The sequence below is a fragment of the Peromyscus leucopus genome, chromosome X, assembly GCF_004664715.2.
Source record: "Peromyscus leucopus breed LL Stock chromosome X, UCI_PerLeu_2.1, whole genome shotgun sequence".
NCBI classification, from domain to species: domain Eukaryota; kingdom Metazoa; phylum Chordata; class Mammalia; order Rodentia; family Cricetidae; genus Peromyscus; species Peromyscus leucopus.
In genome coordinates, this window is record NC_051083.1 from 117759363 (window position 1) to 117777807 (window position 18445).

Below are 18445 nucleotides of genomic sequence, written 5' to 3' on the forward strand. Positions count from 1 at the left end.
AGGTGAGAAGGGAGTGTCGGATCTCCTGGAAGCCAAGTTACAGATTGTTGTGACGCGTTATGTGGGTCCTGAGAACTGAACCCACATTCTGCAAGAGCAGCAAGTGCTCTTATCCAGGGAACCAGCTCTCTAGCCACTGTTGGTTTCTGAGCAAATCCTGAACTCAAGTTGCCATCAAACTTGAAATTGCCTCAGTTTCCAGAGTTGTGCTATTAAAGGTATATGCCTACATCCAGTTCATCGTTTTTAGAAGCACCTGAAGATAAATAGGTAAAGGTCTTCAATTTTTAAGTTGTGTGTGTGTATGTTTAAGATATTCCAATCTTCAATAACAGAATTAAATTAACACAATTAACAAAATGAACAAATTTATTGAGCACTCTCTTAGTTTTCACTGGGAGAGTGCTTGCCTACCATGTACAAAGGCCTAGCGTCTTTCTCAGTGTTACAAACAAATATTATAGAAGGTAAACTCTATTCATTTATAAAAAAAATAGCCAAATAGGGAGCACAATTGTAAGAACTAAGATGAAGCTGCTATGTACCCTGTCCCGTAGGAGTTGAGGGAAAAGAATTGTTGCAGGGGTTGGGCAAACAGTGAGAGGCATACGAGTGCATGCCTAAAATCCTGGCATTTGCCAAGCTGGCACAGGAGGGTTGCCAGATGAAGGCTAGACTGCTGCCTACCTTATCTCAAAAAGTAAAACAATGGATGGAGAGATGGCTCAGTGGTTAAGAACACTGTCTGCTATTCCAGCAGACCCACATTCAATTCCCAGCATCCACATGGTGGCTCACAACTATGTGTAATTCTAGTTCCAAGGGATCCAATGCCTTTCCTCTTCTGGCCTCCATGGGCACACAAACACCCATACACATAAAAAATATGGAAAAATAATTTTTTAAAGTATTAAATAAATCTCCCCCAAAATCCAGAACTCCAAAGAAATTCTATTCCTTATCTTGACAAGTATTTTCTACTCGAAAATATTGAAAATATTTTTGTTGATATTTTGTCACTACTCTTCATTGAATGGAACTGACAACAAAATAGGCTTTGGTTGCTTTAAAAACATGATCTTCCTATGTTGCTGTAGTTGGTTGTTTATGAAGTTGGTCTCTGTTACCATAGCAGCTTACACTACTTCCTTTGGTCATATCTGAACTTATAGCCCCCCTCCCCAATACTGGCATATTTTGGTTTCCTTTGTATTCTCAGCTGAGAGACAAGCACTGAATGCATTGGGTACACTATTCCTGATACTTTTAAAAAATAACTTTTTGCACAACAAAATACTTGGAATACTATAGGAAAATCAGAAAATACAGAGAATTGAGAGAATTCCAAAATAGCAAACCAGCTTTTTGCTATGTTTACTTTTACCCTCTTTTCTTTTTGTATTTTTTTCCCCACCTGAACTGATGTACTGAGTTCTCATCAACTGCAGCACTGCACTGTGAGATATCTCAAAGATACAGCATACAAAACCAAATCTCCCAAACAGGCACGGCTGTCTGCTGCCTTTGGGCCTTTCGGTCCAGCTTGCACCAGAACCAGAACCCATAGAAACTTCTGAGGTGAGACACCAGCCTGAAAAGCAAACCTCCAGGCGCGGCTCCGCAGCGTTCCGCTGAGCACCGCCTATCTAGGGCGGTGCTTGTTTTAATCCGATGGCCCCGAATGGGGGCCTAGGCTCCTGCTGCAAACTGGACGCCCAGCAGGCTCCGAGCAGCTAGCAAGCCGGTCAGCCATTTTCCGAGTCTCTCCGGTGACTCTGCCCTCTTTATATTTTTGAGACAAGGTTTCTTTGTGTAGCTCTGGCTATCCTGGAACTTGTTATGTAGACCAGGCTGGCCTCAAACTCACAGAGATCCATCTGCCTCTGCCTCCCAAGTGCTAGGATTAAAGGTGTGTTCTATCACTGCCTGGCTTCTGCCCATTTTCTTTTCTTTTCTTTTTTTTCTTTTCTTTCCTTTTCTTTTCTTTTTTTCTTTCTTTTTTCTTTCTCTCTCTCTTTCTTTTTTTTTTTTTTTGAGGCAGGGTTTCTCTGTGTAGCTTTGTGCCTTTTCTGGATCTCGCTCTGTAGACCAGGCTGGCCTCGAACTCACAGAGATCCACCGGCCTCTGCCTCCCGAGTGCTGGGATTAAAGGCATGTGCCACCACTGCCCGACTCTACCCTTTTCAAAGACTATATACTAGAAATATAATTGAGATCGAAATTAACATAGTTTCATATCCCTTATTGGTTTTTCACTAAACATCTATAGACCCATTACTTTGAAGCTGGGTATGCTGGATATGCCTATCATTCCAGCACTTGGTAGTTTGAGGCTTTAGATCACAAATCTGAGTCCATCTTAGGCTACAACGTGAGATGCTCTCTGAAAAAAAAAAAGACCCAAGGAGCAGCAATAGAATATTCCTTCATATGGATGTAATGTAATTTATTTATCTATTTATTTTATTATTTTTTACATACTGCTTTATTAACTTTAATTTTTTAAGTGCTAATGAGCAAAAACAACAGCTGCTGAGACACATAATTTATTTAAACATGTTTCCATTGTTGTTTTATAATTGAGACTATTCAAAACAATTCTGCAGTGAATGTGCTTGAACGTAAATTGTTTATGCCTGATAGTATTTTCAGTAAATATGTAGAAGTGCAATTACTAGGACAGGGATATAAACTTGGTAGAGACAGTATTTCCAGTCCTTCATTTTGTGGTGCTGGAGGTGGAGGTTGAACCTAGGGCCTCACACATGCTGAGCAAGTGCTCTGTTTCTTTTTATGGTAATCACTTGGCGTTTCGGTACTCATTTGAAGAAGTGGGTTATTTCTTGTGTATTAATAGTGGATAGTGGCTCTTATGTTTTCTGGGAAGTACCTACATTGAGAGTATTTATTTTTGACTTACATGAGTATTTTCTAAAATGATAGCATGAATGAGTTTAAGTGTTTGATTTCCTTAGAAAATGTGAGAAATTTTATTGGAATGTACCTCTTAGTACATCAGCATTGTTTAGGGACCACGTAGTCCAAATGTTAGGATCATAAGTGTTGTTTGTTTGTTTTTTGTTTGATTGATCTTGGGTTTGGTTTTTGGAGACAGTAATGTAAATGTAGCCCAGGCTGGCCTGCAACTCCATCTTGTGCCTTGGTCTTCTGAGTACTGAGATCAGAGTTTAGACCAAGGTATCTGGCAACCAGGAAACAAAGTAAAGGTTTTGTTTTTCCCTTACGGTGATTCACTTTGATATGGCATTTATAGCTTAGGAGATGGCACATTAAAAGTCCACTGGGTACAGTACACTGTGTTTTGTGAAACAAAACCATTAATAATGATTGTTATGTACTTCCAAAAAAGAATTGCTTTCTAAATATAGAGCATGAGCTAGTTAATTACTATCTAATAAGTTCAGAATGTAAGATATATCGAGTTGAAAGAATCTTTTCTTCTTTCTGTTGGCTTGAATTCATAATGCAGAAGGTAAGTAAGATTAAATTGAAGCAGGCAGGCCTATTTTCACAGTATAATCAATTAGTTATCACAAAATATCCTCAGCTCAAGGTATTAAAACTACTTTATAATTCTTTTATCCTTTCTACTGGCCTAACTTCCAATTGATTTTACCAGGTTCCCAAATAGTATAGGGGAGTTTTTCTCAAAGATTTTCATTTAAATATTTCTTAATCTTCATTAACTCTTCATTTAAATCTGATTTAAAAATTGGTTTTGGTGGTGGTACTAGGGACTGGTGGTAGGTTTTGTGACTAGGAAAACAGTGTTATCACTGAGCTATATCATCAACTCTTTTGCTGATTTAAGTGGAGTTTGAAGGAAAAAAATTCCCATGAGATACTTTTCCTAACTAATTGTATCCAGCAAGTTCTGGATTGCAAAAGAAGTCTATCTTTTTTATACTGATATTTATATATAGCTCAGATTCATGATTTACAGTATTTCAGATGTTCTCTTGGCCATAGAAAAATAACAGACATTTATAACACCCTATATTTTTTGTTAGTGAAAAAGTACCACCAGAATAATTTTATTTAAATTATCTTTAGGAGACAAAATAAGAAAAATAACATGAATTAGATTTTTTTTCCAATAACCAGTTTGTTTTTCCTGACAGAAATTGGAATGCCCCTAACCTGTTTGTGACACTATTAGCAGCTCACATTTGAATATTGTTTTGTTGTTTTTCTTTAGATGTGTTCTTTGTGCCATTGTCCTGGAGCAACAATTGGCTGTGATGTGAAAACCTGCCACAGGACATACCACTACCACTGTGCATTGCATGATAAAGCTCAGATCCGAGAGAAACCTTCACAAGGCATTTACATGTAACTGTTTCATTTTGCTTTGTTTTAAAGCAATCATACCTTCCTTCAGGCTTTTATAGTTTTTTCCTCATTCAAAGCATTTCATTGTCACTATAAAGGCTGCTGTTTTGATATATAATAGTTAAATGATTTAGGAAGTGTAGCAGTTTATGAATGGGGTGGACTGTGCTGCTCATTTTTGTCATTTGAAAAATGAATTTAATTTAGTTCGTAATTTTGTACTTTTCCCCCTCAGGGTTTATTGTCGAAAACACAAGAAAACTGCACATAACTCTGAAGGTATGTCTCATTAGCCAGTTTCATGTTTCAAGAAGAAATTTGAATAGAATGAGTGAATAATCTTCTATTAAGGTTTTCCTTAAGATCAGTCTTACTATTAGGTATTTTTATAATTCAGGAAATCATTAGAACAAACCAATGGAAATAAGAGCAATTTTTAAAAGAAAACTCTTACCCCAGAGGTCTTATAAATTATATATTTAAAACTTATGTCACATTAGGAAGAAACAATGGTAGGGGTGACATGTTTTTGTAAGGGTGATAATTGGGATTCTTGCTTCTATTAGCTATTATAGACAATATGAATTTAGGAATACTAAGGTATTTTGGACCAGCATACATTCTGGGAAAATTTCAACACATTCTGGTAGCCTTATTCATGATATTGCTTTCCTTGGTTTCAGTTACTTCTGGTTTGTCATGATCCAGAAATATTAGGTGGAAATTTCCAAAAATAAACAAGTTTTAAATTACTTTTGATTACAATATATTTATGTTTTATTTATAGTTATTGTTGTTAATGCCTTACTGTGTCCAACTTATAAGTCAGACTTTATCATAAGTAGGTATGTATAAGGAAAAAAACACATTTAGAATTATTCATGATTTTGTGTATTGACTGGGATTTAATTAATTAATTAATTAATTTTGGTTTTTCGAAACAGGGTTTCTCTGTGTAGCTTTGCACCTTTCCTGGAACTCGCTTTGTAGACCAGGCTGGCCTCGAACTCACAGAGATCCGCCTGCCTCTGCCTCCCAGTGCTGGGATTAAAGGTGTGTGCCACCACCGCCTGGCTTTGACTGGGATTTAAAAACACGTCCCTCACTGAGAAATAAGTGGAGATTTACTATGCTTTTTTCCAGAAGAAAGTAGACATCTTTATAAGTAAATTTAAAAATAGAAACTTGTCATTTTGTTTCCTCTTAAATTTACAAATCTAGTTTAGTCATGTTTATATATTGTTAGCCAATTTGCATTTGTTCTTTAAAAGATATGGGGAAGTTCCCAAGTTGGATTCTGACTGGGTTCAAACTTTTTTTTTTTTCTTTTTCTGTTTTAAGTGTGTGGGTGTTTTGCCTGTAAGTATATCTGTATACCATGAGCATGTTTGATGCCCATGGAGGCTAGAAGAGGGTATCGAATGTTCTGGAACTGGAGTTACAGACTCTTGTGAGCTGCCATGTGGGTGCTGGGAACCAAAACTAGGTCCTCTGGAAGCGCAGCCAGTGATCTTAACTGTTGAGCCATCTCTCCAGCCCTTGGTCAGACCTTTTCAAACAGATGGTATTGATACATTTACTAGCAGTATAAAATGGATTAGATTCGATCTCAGATTAACTCATGTTTTCATTTAGCTTGAACTCAATCTTTAAATTTTGTGTTAGCTGCTAAGACCGGTCTGTTCAAAATTAAAATGGATCAAATACTGATATTTTAGGAAGCTGATCCTTTTGAGACAGGGTGTCCCTCTTATGTAGCCAGATCTGCCTGCCCATGCCTCCCCAAAGTGCTGGGATTAAAGGTGTGTGCCACCAAGCTGGGCTTTGGAAGTTGATCTTTAAAGACTTAGCTAGGGACTGGAGAGATATAAAGCCTTCTTGAAAAGGATCTGAGATGGATTCCCAACTGCCATGCTGGGCAGCTCCTAGGGTCTGATACCTCTGGCCTCCATGTGCACCTGCACTCATGTACACCTAACCACACACATCACACATCACACACACACACACACACACACACACACACACACACACACACACACACACAAATAATAAAAATAAGTCTTTAGAAAATCTACTTATCTAATTACTGGTAATAAATATTAAAATCAGTTGCCCTTTCTGATCTCTTATACTTTGCTTTCTTTTGGGGGGGGGCGGGGGTGTTTGAGACAGTTTCTCTGTGTAGCTTTGGTGCCTTTCCTGGAGCTCACTTGGTAGCCAGGCTGGCCTCAAACTCACAGAGATCTGCCTGCCTCTGCCTCCCAAGTGCTGGGATTAAAGGCGTGCGCCACCACGGTCCAGCTACTTTGCTTTCATAGTAGAAAACCATACTTTTTTCACATCTGAAGTCCACATTAATACAAATACTTTAAATTGTTGGTTAAAAATACAGTCATCATATACATGCATTGAAATATGCATCATGCTTAATGTTAATTAAAATTTTTGGAACAAATGATTTACTAGATATATATGGTAACTATGATTTGGTCATCACACATTGTATCCGTGTATTGAGTTATTATGCTATATTCTACAAATACATACAATTAAAATAGTAGTTAAATATAAATTCAACATTGAATATAGATAAGCAGGCACATACATATCCATAAATAAAAATAAATGAATTTTTAAAAAACTTTCTATGCTTTTTTTTTTTTTAATGGAGAGTGTAGGGCTGGATAGATAGATGGCTTGGAGGGTAAGAGCATTTGGTGCTATTCTAGAGGACTAAAGTTTGGTTTCTAGTATCCACATCAGGCACCTCACATCTGCCTGTGACTCCAACTCTGGGGGATCTAGTGCCCTCTTGTGGCCTCATTGGAAATTGACTGGGTAAACAATAAGAACAAAATACTTTCAAGGTGATGGAGTGTGATTGAAAATCCCATACAACTATTTTTCTAATTTTCTTCACTCGGTTCTAGAACTGAATCAAAAATCTTTTGTGAAGGGTTATAAGTAGGGACTGGCAGTGTAGCTCAGTAGTAGGTGGCTTGCTTGGCATGCATGATGCTCTGGGTTTTATCCCAAACATTATATGAAAAAGGAAGAAGGAACCATTGTAAGGAAGCTTTCCTATTATTCTGTTCCTTCAGATTTTAACAGTGTATTTATGCAGTGCCCTTTTATGATTAGAGTAGCTGTCTATGTTAAGAGCTGAGGATTAAGATTCACGATCTGATTAGTACAAGTATATGGTATATGAATATACTGGGACAGGATACTTGAGATACTTAAAGATGATTAATATATACTGATTAACATAGCTGGCTCCCATTTTATTTTATTTTCTGCGTTCTAAAGCCAATAGTACCATCTAGTGGTAGAGAAAAGCCACTATAGTGCAGACTGTATAAAGAAGGGTAATTAAAAATTGGGTGTTTTTTTACATTTATTTAGTGTGAGCGCGCGCGAGCGTGTGTGTGTGTGTGTGTGTGTGTGTGTGTGTGTGTGTGTGTGTGTGTGACAGAAACCAACTTGTAGGAGTTGTTTTTTTCCTTCTACCATATGTAACCCAGGATTGAACTCATGTCTTTAGCCTTAGCAGCAAGTGCCCTTACTCCCAAAGACCCAACTAGAGTGATTTTGAGTTCCTTTTGCTGAGTGAGAGAGTTTTTGGGGTTTTGTTTTTTTTCCGAGACAGGGTTTTTTTTTTGTTTTTTTTTTTTTTTTTTTTTTTTGTGTGTGTGTGTGTGTGTGTGTGTGTGTGTCTGTGTGCTTTGGAGCCTAACCTGGAACTTGTTCTGTAGACCAGGCTGGCCTTGAACTCATAGAATTCTGCCTGCCTCTGCTTCCTGAGTGCTAGGATTAAAGGCGGGCACCACCACCGCCTGGCAAGAGTTTTGATTCTATTTCATACTTTATGAACAACTTCAAATTGGCTTGAATTTCTGAGTTCAGGGTGTACTTCTATAGAATATCAGGCCCTTTTGTTTCCTTGTTATATAGTGTATGTTTTTACTTACATTCTGGAACTCGAGCCATAATCTTATAGTCAGTGTTTTTTAGATGTATTTTTATTTTATGTGCCTGTGTGTATGTCTGTGCACTACATGCATGCCCAGTGTCCATGGAGAAGGCCAGAAGGCGGCTCTGGATCCCCTGGAACTGGAATTTGGATTGTTGCAAGCCACTATATGGGTGCTGGGAAAGCAAACATGCAGCTGGAAGTTTTCCTGTGTCCCGCCCGGTCTGCAGCCGCTCAGACCCAAGTAATCACACAGATGCTTATGTGAATTAAAATTGCTCAGCTTTTAGCTTAGGCTAACTACTGACTAGCTCTTACACTTAAACTCAGCCCATTTCTGTAGATGAATTTCTAAACAATCTTATTAAATAAGAAACACAGAGCCAAATACAGAGGTGTAAGCCATAGAGATCAGAGCAATAGCCGCCAACTAACCTTAGCTTCCCATCTTGCCATAGCTTCTCAGGAGAACCTCTTTCTGTCCAACCTGCTCCTTTATTGCCTTCCTGTTCTGCCTTCTCATTGGCTCTAAGCCCAGCCACATCACTTCCTCGTCACTGCCTGTCTACAGACCTCCAGGTCTCTGTGGTTGGTACTGCCTGCCATGTGATAAGATTAAGATTAAGGGCGTGTGCTACCACTGCCTGACTTCTGTTTATGGCTATGACCTCTGATCTCCAGGCAAACTTTATTTATTAATATACAAATAAAATACCACATTTCAGCACAAATAAAATATAACCACACGTTTCTGTTAATCTATATATTGCCACATGTTTTGTGGTTTTATCTGTGTGCCACTATATGCTGTTCCCTGGACAGCAGGCTGGCATCTCCTCCTCAGCCTTCCTTGTCTGCTTATCCCACCTATACTTCCTGCCTGGTTACTGGCCAATCAGTGTTTTATTAAACCAGTGTACAAAAGTATTATCCCACAGCACAAACATGTATTTCTAAAAGTTACATAAAGAAATTTCAGAGGTAGAAGCATTTTAGGTAATAGTGACGTTTCTGGGTGTGACTTTGGGAATTGGGTGCTTGATGGAGGACGTCATTGAAGGTAAGGGAACTGCGTGGCTGGGTGTTTGTTGGCTTGCCCATACGGTCAGTTGAAATTAGCCAGAATGTGGACAGTGGAACAGAACAGAGCTGTGTGCTGAAGAAAGCCTGCTGTGTGAGGTGACATGATCAGGAGTTGGTAGTTGTTAGCAGCTGGGAGAGGAAGTGAGGGTCGTAGATCCTTTCTACTCAGAGTGTAGTCTATAGATCAGCAGGATGAGCAACATCTAGGAGTTTATTACAAAGTGTCTACTCTTAAACCTTACACTGACTTTCCAAAAAGGACTGTCTTTTAACAAGATCAAGCTTGAGAAGTTTGGCTTAGCTAAGTGGTGCAGATGGAAAGATACCCGGCTTTTTACAGAGCAGTAGAGAGCCAGTGACTGGATAACACTAGTAGAATTTTCCTTGATGTGCCTACTTTGCATCATCTACTGTGGTAGCTGTGTATGGTATTGAAGAGTGTTCTTAAACTCCTGGCATTCTTTTGTATTCTTAGTGAGAAGTTTGTGCCGTAAAACATGGGCAAGAATGAACAGAATTAAATCCTGTGTAATTTGTCCAGTAGTGCTGTTTTGAAGCAGGGTCTTACGATGTAGCCCATGTTGGCCTCCAGCTCAGGATCCTGCTGCTTTCAGCCTGAATGCTAAGACTATGGACATATGCCACCATGCTTAGCTAAGCACTACATCTTTACATGTTTTTCCTGTGTGTGTCTAGATAGGAGTTATATTGTTTATTCCTTTAATTTTTTTTTTTATTTTTGATATTTTTGAGACTGGGTTTCTCTGTAACAGCTCTGGATGTCCTGTAACTTGCTTTGTAGACCAGGTTGGCCTTGAACTCACATAAATCCACCTGCCTTTGCTGGGATTAAAGATGTGCACCACCATCCAGGATCCTTTAAATTTTTTAAATTATTTTATTTTTGTTCATTTGTACATTTCTTTATTTTTTGTATGTGTTTGTACATGCATGAGTATGTGTGTACATGCAGGGACTAAACTCAGATGGTCAGGCTTGGTGACAAGCAACTGTACCCACTGAGCCTGAGCCACCTCTCGGGCCCTCTGAAAAGCAGCATTTTAAAAACACTAAGTACAGGGCCAGAGAGATGGCGCAGCAATTCAGAGATCTAGATACTCTTACAGAGGACCTTGGTCTGGTTCCCAGCACCCACATGGCAACTAACAACAGTCTATACCTCCAATTCCAGAGGGCCTACATTTCTCCTAGCTTCTGCAGACACGGATGTACAGTGTGCACAGACATATATATTTAGGCAAAACACCCATACACATACAATAAAAAGAGATACAACATCAAAAACTTAAAATGAATAAATGTGGCACTGAAGAAAAGGATCAGTGGTTAAGAGCACTTGCTGCTCTTTAAGAGGACCAGAGTTCAGTCCCCAGTACTCACATGAGGTGGTTTCTCCTCTAACTCCAGCTTCTGTGGGTCCAACATTCTCTTCAGGCCTCTGCATAAAGCTGTAGATGAATTTCTAAAGCGTTTTATTAATAAAAAACACAGAGCCAGAAATAGGGGTTAAAGCCTGAGAGAGATCAGAGGAATAGGAACAGTCACAGGTAACCTTACCTCACCAACTCTGCAGCTTCCAAATGCGAGTTACTTCCTGTCTACCCATGCCTGTATGCCTTGCTGCTCTGCCATCTGATTTGTTCTCTATCCAGCTACATCAGTTCCTCTGCCTGCCCAGCTCTGTCACTTCCTGTCTGTCTGTACAGACCTCCATGGTTAACTAGTATTGGAATTTAAGGTGTGTGCCACCACACCTGGCTGTTTCCAATGTGGACTTGAACTCACAGAGATCTGGATGGATCTCTGCCTGCCAAGTGATAGGGTTAAAGGTGTGTGTAAACATTCATGACTTTTGTGTTTACTTATAATGGGCTTGGTTTTTCCTCTGATCTCCAGATAAGCTTTATTTATTAAAGCGCAGATAAAATTTCACTGCATTTCAGCACAAATAAAATATCACCACAGAAAGCAGCATGAATGCGCACATACACAAACACAAAAATAAATCTCTTTAAAAGGTGAGTACTGGTAACACAACTAGCTCTAACATATAACTATTGCTACTGGTCAGTGCTTGTAGAAGTACATTACTAGGACGGTTTATAATCCCTAAACATTTGATTATCTACAAGGAACGAGGATTATGGAAATTGGTTTGTTTAAGATCATTTTTAGGCAATGGATACAGTCACTCAAGCCTGTAATCCCAGCACTCAGGAGGTCAAGGTAGGGGGAATGCCATAAGTTCAAGGCCAGTCCAGACTACAGAGTAAAAACCTGTGTCAAAAAAATTTAAAGGGGGTTTGGAGAAATGCGGCTGTTGCAGAGAGGCTGAGTTTCTTCCTAGCACCCACATGGTGGCTTATAACTGTTTATAACTCTAGTTCTGGGGGATCTGATGCCCTTTTCTGACTTCCTTGGTCACCAGGCACACAGGTAGTAAACATATTACATGCTGATAAAACATCCAAACACATAAAATAAAAATAAGCAAATCTTTTTTAAAAAAGTAAAATAGAATAAAAATTGTGCTAGCTTATATTCTCATCAGTGATGGAAAAACGATCCTCATTTTTATGATTAGAAAAGCAGCACATTACTTATTTAAAACACTAAATAGTACAAAGGTGCTATTAAAATTACTTTAAAAGTTTTGTTACATTTATGTGTGCATATGTGTGTGTGTGTGTGTGTGTGTGTGTGTGTGTGTGTGTGTGTGTGTGTGTTGGGGGCCTTGTACATACCACAGTGTGCATTTGGAGGTCACAGGACAACTTGTGGGAGTCAGTTCTCGCCTTCCATCATGTGGATCCTAGGGGTCAAACCCTGATCATCAGGCTTGGCACCAAGAACTTTAACCTGCTGAGCGACCATTTCTCAACCTAATGGTTTCAAAACTTCTCTCTCCTCACTCTCTGGGACTAATTGGTATAACTGGTTTATAATCTAATGCTTGTATTATCCCTGATGGCAGGAGTTTATGTGTACTCAGATACACTAATTGAGTTGTCTTCCCCGCCCCCATTATGGATGTATATCCTACGATATTGGATCTGAGACTAGGAACTGATACAATTTCTCATTGAGAAATTAGTTTGTAGAATTATAATCAGTAACATGCTAATGGAAAACCAATGAATGTATTAGGAGGTTTTGTCTAAAACTTATAGTTTGGCCCTGAGGCAAATCAATATTTTGTTTTTATGCCATTTTTAATAATAGCAAATACATTATCTTCTAAGTAGTTATTAAAAATGTTTGCTAAAACTCTGTGTATAGTATGTGCCAGAGAGCAGATGCAGAGGACAACTTTATGGTTTTGTTTCTTTCCTTCCACCTTTATGTCAGTTCTGGGGATTGAACTTAGACTGCCAAGCTTGGGCAGCAGGCACCTTAACCCACCAAGCCATCTCGGAGGCCCATATAATGGGCCCTTAATAAATAAATATTTATAGTGAATAACTGAATGAAATACTTACTGTTAATTGTAGAATTCTTTTCTTATTTATGGGTAAAGTAGTAAAATTCCTAAGAGTTTAATGAAACTTTATGCAGCTAACTCACAAATGGCTTTTTATTGCTTGTTAGAGCTTCTTTCTGTACTTAGGGAATGTTTAATTACTCATCAATTAGTTCAATCATAAATGGCTTTCAAATTGAAGTTGTTCATTCAGTTATCACAATGGATGAACTATATACATCAATGCTTTCCAGTAGAACTGCAGTGATGGAAGCTAAGGTCTCTGCTAACACTGTTGCCGCGTGCTCAGTGGGACTGAGATTAGTTTATCTTAACTGTAATGATGCTTAAAAGCCACACAACCTGTATCACCACACTCATTTTTACAGAATTACAGAGTCAAAGGAAATAAGGTTACAGTGATTACGATCTAACTTTTTGTGTTCAATTATCTGAAACATTGGAGTGTGCTCTTTTTAATATACCACAGACCAGGCCTCCTTGTTTCTAGAGGCCATTTCATGCTAATAAAAAGCATAGCGCCTGGAGACTCATGGAACTAGTGCTGATTGTTAAGGTTGATCCATGTAAAGTTTTGGTTTCTTTTTGAGCAGCTGATTTAGAAGAAAGTTTTAATGAGCACGAACTGGAGCCCTCATCTCCAAAGACTAAGAAGAAAAGTCGTAAAGGAAGACCAAGGAAAACTAATTTTAAAGGGCTGCCGGAAGACACCAGATCTACATCCTCCCATGGAACAGACGAAATGGAAAGTAGTTCCTACGTAAGTAGAAAACTAGTGGATTCCTCCTGTGTGTTGGGACATGAATAGTTTCCTTCAAACTGTCTACGGGTAAGTCTTATTTGTTTGAAGTGTTAAATCCATTTTAAGTGTCTTTTTCCCCTTTATATTTACAGCGAGATAGGTCTCCACACAGGAGCAGTCCTAATGACACCAGGCCTAAATGTGGATTTTGCCATGTAGGGGAGGAAGAAAACGAAGCAAGAGGGAAGTTGCATATATTTAATGCCAAGAAGGCAGCCGCACATTATAAGTGCATGGTAAGCGTGGTTCTTCTGTGTTTTAGCTGGTAATCTAATCGAGTACTTTCGTTTCAAACGTTGTTTAGAGCTTTGCAGAGTAAAGTATTAGTTGCTTTCCTCATTGCTTTACAAAATACTTGACCAAAGCAACTTACGAAAGGAAGGGTCAGGGCTGGGTGTAGCAGTGTGTGCCTTTAATTCCAGCACTGGGAGGCAGACCAGAGAGCTCCATAGTGAGACCTGTCTCCAAAGGGTCTCCAAAAGGAAGAAAAGACAGGAAGAAGGAAAAAAGAACAAGAGGAAGGGGTTGTTCCCTTTGGATTCTACTTGAAGGGGAAGGTCCATTGTGACGGGGAAGTAGTGGGATGGCAGGAGCGTCAGGCAGCTGCTCATCTTGTATCACGGTCAGGAGGCAGAGAACAGTGAGTGAGTGTGCTCAGCTTGCTTCCCTTTATTCAGTCTGGAACCCCAGTCCATGAAATGATGCCACCCACACTTAGGGTATGTCTCCCCACCTCAGCCTAATTAGAAATTCCCTTACAGACATGCCCAGAGATTTGTCTATCAGGTGAATATAGATTGTGTTAAGTTGACAATGAACGTAAGACGTCACAAGCAATATGTTATGCTCCCAAATCTTTTAGTTGTTTGAGACAAGGTTTCAGTGTGGAGCCCTGGCTGTCCTAGAACCCACTCTGTAGACTAGGCTAGCCTCAGAGTCAGAGATCCGCCTGCCTCTGCCTCCTGAATGCTAGGATTAAAGGTGTGCCCCACTACCACCTGGCCCCAAATTTTAATATACTTCAGATTTTAAAAAAAACAGGATTTGAAGTAATACTAATTATAGTTACCATATTGAAATACTCTACAATTACTTTATGACTATAAGAATTTTATCTTTAAAATAATCATAAAAACATTTATAAATGTTTATAAATGTCTTGGGCTTCAACTTATAACCTAATAAATATCACTGTTATGGTACTTAGCACACTGTATTGCAGTTATTTATGAATGTATCTTTCCTAATAAACTAAAATTCCTTGTAGAGATTCTATCTTTACATCCTTATATCCTGGCCTGATTAATCTTTTAAGTTAGATTGTATTGAATTACTCATCTCACTTAAGATTAATTTTTAAAAGTTATTTATATAAGAAGTTGTTACTAGCCGGGCTGTGGTGGCGCACACTTTTAATCCCAGTACTTGGCAGGCAGATCTCTGTGAGTTTGAGGCCAGCCTGGTCTACAAAGTGAGTTCCAGGACAGGCACCAAAACTACACAAAGAAACCCTGTCTCGGGAACAAAAAAAGAAGTTGTTACTAGATGTGAAGTCACAAGCCTGTGAACCCAGCACTAGGGAAGCTGAAACAGAAAGAGCATCTCAAGTTTGAGTTCAAGGCCAGTCTAGAACACATAGTGAGACACTGTCTCAAAAATCTACATAATTGGGCCTGTGAAATGGCCCCGCAGGTAAAGGCCCTTGCTGCTTCCAGGACTTGTATGGCAGAAAGAGAGAACTGACTCCTGCAAGTTCTCTATGTGCAGTGGCACACACAGAAATACATAGCATAATAAAAACCTTAAGACAATACCAGCCCAGATAAACAGAAATCTGGATAGAGTTCGTACTGTATTTACCCAGAATTTTCTTTTTCAAAATGTGTGTCCTTCAAGGACTCCCATGGAGGAGATTTTAGACATACATGTTTTGAAAATAAAAGATAAGAAAGGATTCTAATCTGTATCGTTAATAGAAGTTTGCCAATTTAAACTATTTTTTAAAACTTTCTGGGAATATTAAATAGTTGGGCAAAGAGGTGATGGTATTATTGAGATCTTTGTTATTTAAAGCAGGGTATTTAACCTTGCCTCCAATTAGCAATCTTAGTTGGGTTTTTAATTAGTTCCATCTTGGTTTCTATTGTAATGAGACAGGAAAATATTTCAAGTACTTGAGTTGATAGCGATTCCTTAGGCAGTCTTTTGCTCTGGGAGTTAGAGAAACATAATACTCTGTTACTGCACTGTTTAAACTTTTCTCAGAAGAACGGTTAAGTGGTTATGTTCTGTGTTTTTCTTTTCTAGTTGTTTTCTTCTGGAACTGTTCAGCTCACAACAACATCAAGAGCAGAATTTGGAGATTTTGATATTAAAACTGTACTTCAGGAGATTAAGCGAGGAAAAAGGATGGTCTGTGATTATATTTGTGAATATATATGCCATAATATTCTTGATTCTGCTTTAAATTCGGGCGCATCCCCTATTTATCCAGTTATGCAGAAATTGAATAAAAAGTACTTCGTAGTTTTAAATATAACCTGATCATCAGTATCAGTAGCTTTAAGAAGTGCAACCTTAGAGCTGTTGAATGTGGGGGGCCAGTGGAATGCAAGCATCTTTCAAGTTTTGTTGTGAAAAATTTCATTCCAGCTAGTACCAGATCCTGTCTTCTATCCTGCTTCATCATTCACAGAGAATTTGTGGCACTTATTTCACCTGTGATTTTCATTCTTACTGCTTGAAGTTTTTCGTGTGTGTGTGTGTGTGTGTGTGTGTGTGTGTGTGTGTGTGTGTGTTTGGGTGGCTCCCGCCTATGTGAGTGAGTGCGTTTGAAAACAAGAGTCAGATGTCATGTGTCCTACCCTGCCCCTCTCCTCCTTGTGCCTTTGAGATACAGTATTTTTCTGACCCTGAAGCTAGACTGGTGGATGGCAAGCCCCAGTGGTCTCCTATGAAATGTCACCTTTGGTAGATTTTCTCTTTGGTGTGTGTGTGTGTGTGTGTGTGTGTGTGTGTGTGTGTGTGTGTGTCTTTGTATATGTATATGTGTTTCTGCATGTTCCTGCCAAAAAAAGGGCATTAGATTCCCTGCAGCTGGAGTACAGGAGGTTGTGAGCCACAGTGTGGATGCTAGAACCAAACCTGAATTCCCTGCAAGAGTATATTCTCAGCCATCTCTCGGCCCCTACATTTGGTGTATATATATATATATATATATATATATATATATATATATATATATATATATATATATATATATATATGCATATGCCTTACACAATACAGGCCAGTCCCTCCTCTTTCCAGTCTGTCTCTTTTGTCTTTTAATTTTATGTGTATGGGTGTTTTGTCTGCATGCATTCATGTGCATCGGTGCCCATGGAGGTCAGAAGGTGGCATTGGTTACTCGGGAACTGGATCTAAAGACAGTGGTGAGCCACCATGTGGGTGCTGGGAATTGAACCTGGTTCATCTGGAAGAGCAGCCAGTGCTCTTAACTGCCTAGCCATCTCTCCAGCCCCTCTACCTCACTTTCTCTGACTTGATGGACACAAACTACATTTGTTTGCTTTTTAAACTTGTTTAACGTGGGAATTACAGAGACTGGAGAGATTTAAGAGGATGTACTACTCGTTTAGAGGACCCGAGTTAGGTTTCCAGCACCACATCACAACTGGCTGTAGCTCTAGCTCCAGGGGATCCAACACCCTCTTCTGATTTCCACAGCTATCTGTACTCACAAGTGGACATTTCCACACACAGATTCACCATATATACACAATTAAAATACATCTTGTGTTAAATTAAATAAGGGGCTGGAGAGATGGCTCAGTGGTTAAGAGCCCTTGCCACTTTTGCAGAGGACTGGGCTCAATTCTTAGCACCCACATGGTGGTTTACAGTAACTACCATTCCAGGGGCCTCCACCCTCTTCTGGCCTCCTCGGGCACTGCTAGCATGTGGTGAGAGAAAGACATACAGACAAAACACTCATACACATCAAATAAAATAAAGGCCAGGCGGTGGGGGCACACCCCTTAATCCCAGCACTCTGGAGGCAGAGGCAGGCAGGTCTCTGAGTTCGAGGCCAGCCTGGTCTACAGAGCAACTTCCAGGACAGCCAGAACTATACAGAGAAACCCTGTTTCAAAAACAAAATGAATAAATATTAAAAATATTTAAAAATAAAGTAAATCTTTTGAAGAATTTAAATAAGGGCCTGGAGCATTGGCTCAGCAGTTAAGAGTACTGGCTGCTCCTACAGAGGACCCAGGTTCAATTCCCAGCACCCACATGGTACTCAACTATTTCTAACTCCGGTTCCAAGGGATCTAGGTATTCGTGTGGTGCACATACATATATACATACAGGCAAAACAATCATAACACTAATTTTTTAGAAAGAAATGAGCCAGGAATTACACATAAGGGCATGAATAGATAGATTCAGTTTTAACTCTTGGTGCCAAACTAATATTACACAAGAAGGACTGTGTCATCCCATGGTTTACCTATCTATCAGGTACATCATGGGTGGTTCTGGATGGGGTGGTCAGTCTGTTGTGAGTGAAGCTGTCCTTCAGTCTTTCATGTGGTAGTTTCAGATATTTATGGTCCTTTTCCAACACCACTAGAAATGACCTTTTCTTTGTGGAACTTCCTATTTTAAAATGTGACAATTATCTGTTCTTTAGATTCAGGTCATTTGGTTGTTAAATTTGATTACT

General features: G+C 39.1%; 1 protein-coding gene across 1 annotated transcript in view; it reads left to right on the forward strand.

The window, feature by feature from the left end:
• Positions 1 to 18445, forward strand: part of Phf6 (PHD finger protein 6) — a 45305-nt gene that overhangs the window by 15979 nt on the left and 10881 nt on the right. The window contains exons 4-8 of the mRNA XM_028887091.2: positions 4220 to 4353; positions 4589 to 4632; positions 13508 to 13674; positions 13809 to 13952; positions 16024 to 16128. Coding sequence (XP_028742924.1) covers positions 4220 to 4353; positions 4589 to 4632; positions 13508 to 13674; positions 13809 to 13952; positions 16024 to 16128 — 594 coding nt within the window. The remainder of the gene's footprint in view (positions 1 to 4219; positions 4354 to 4588; positions 4633 to 13507; positions 13675 to 13808; positions 13953 to 16023; positions 16129 to 18445) is intronic.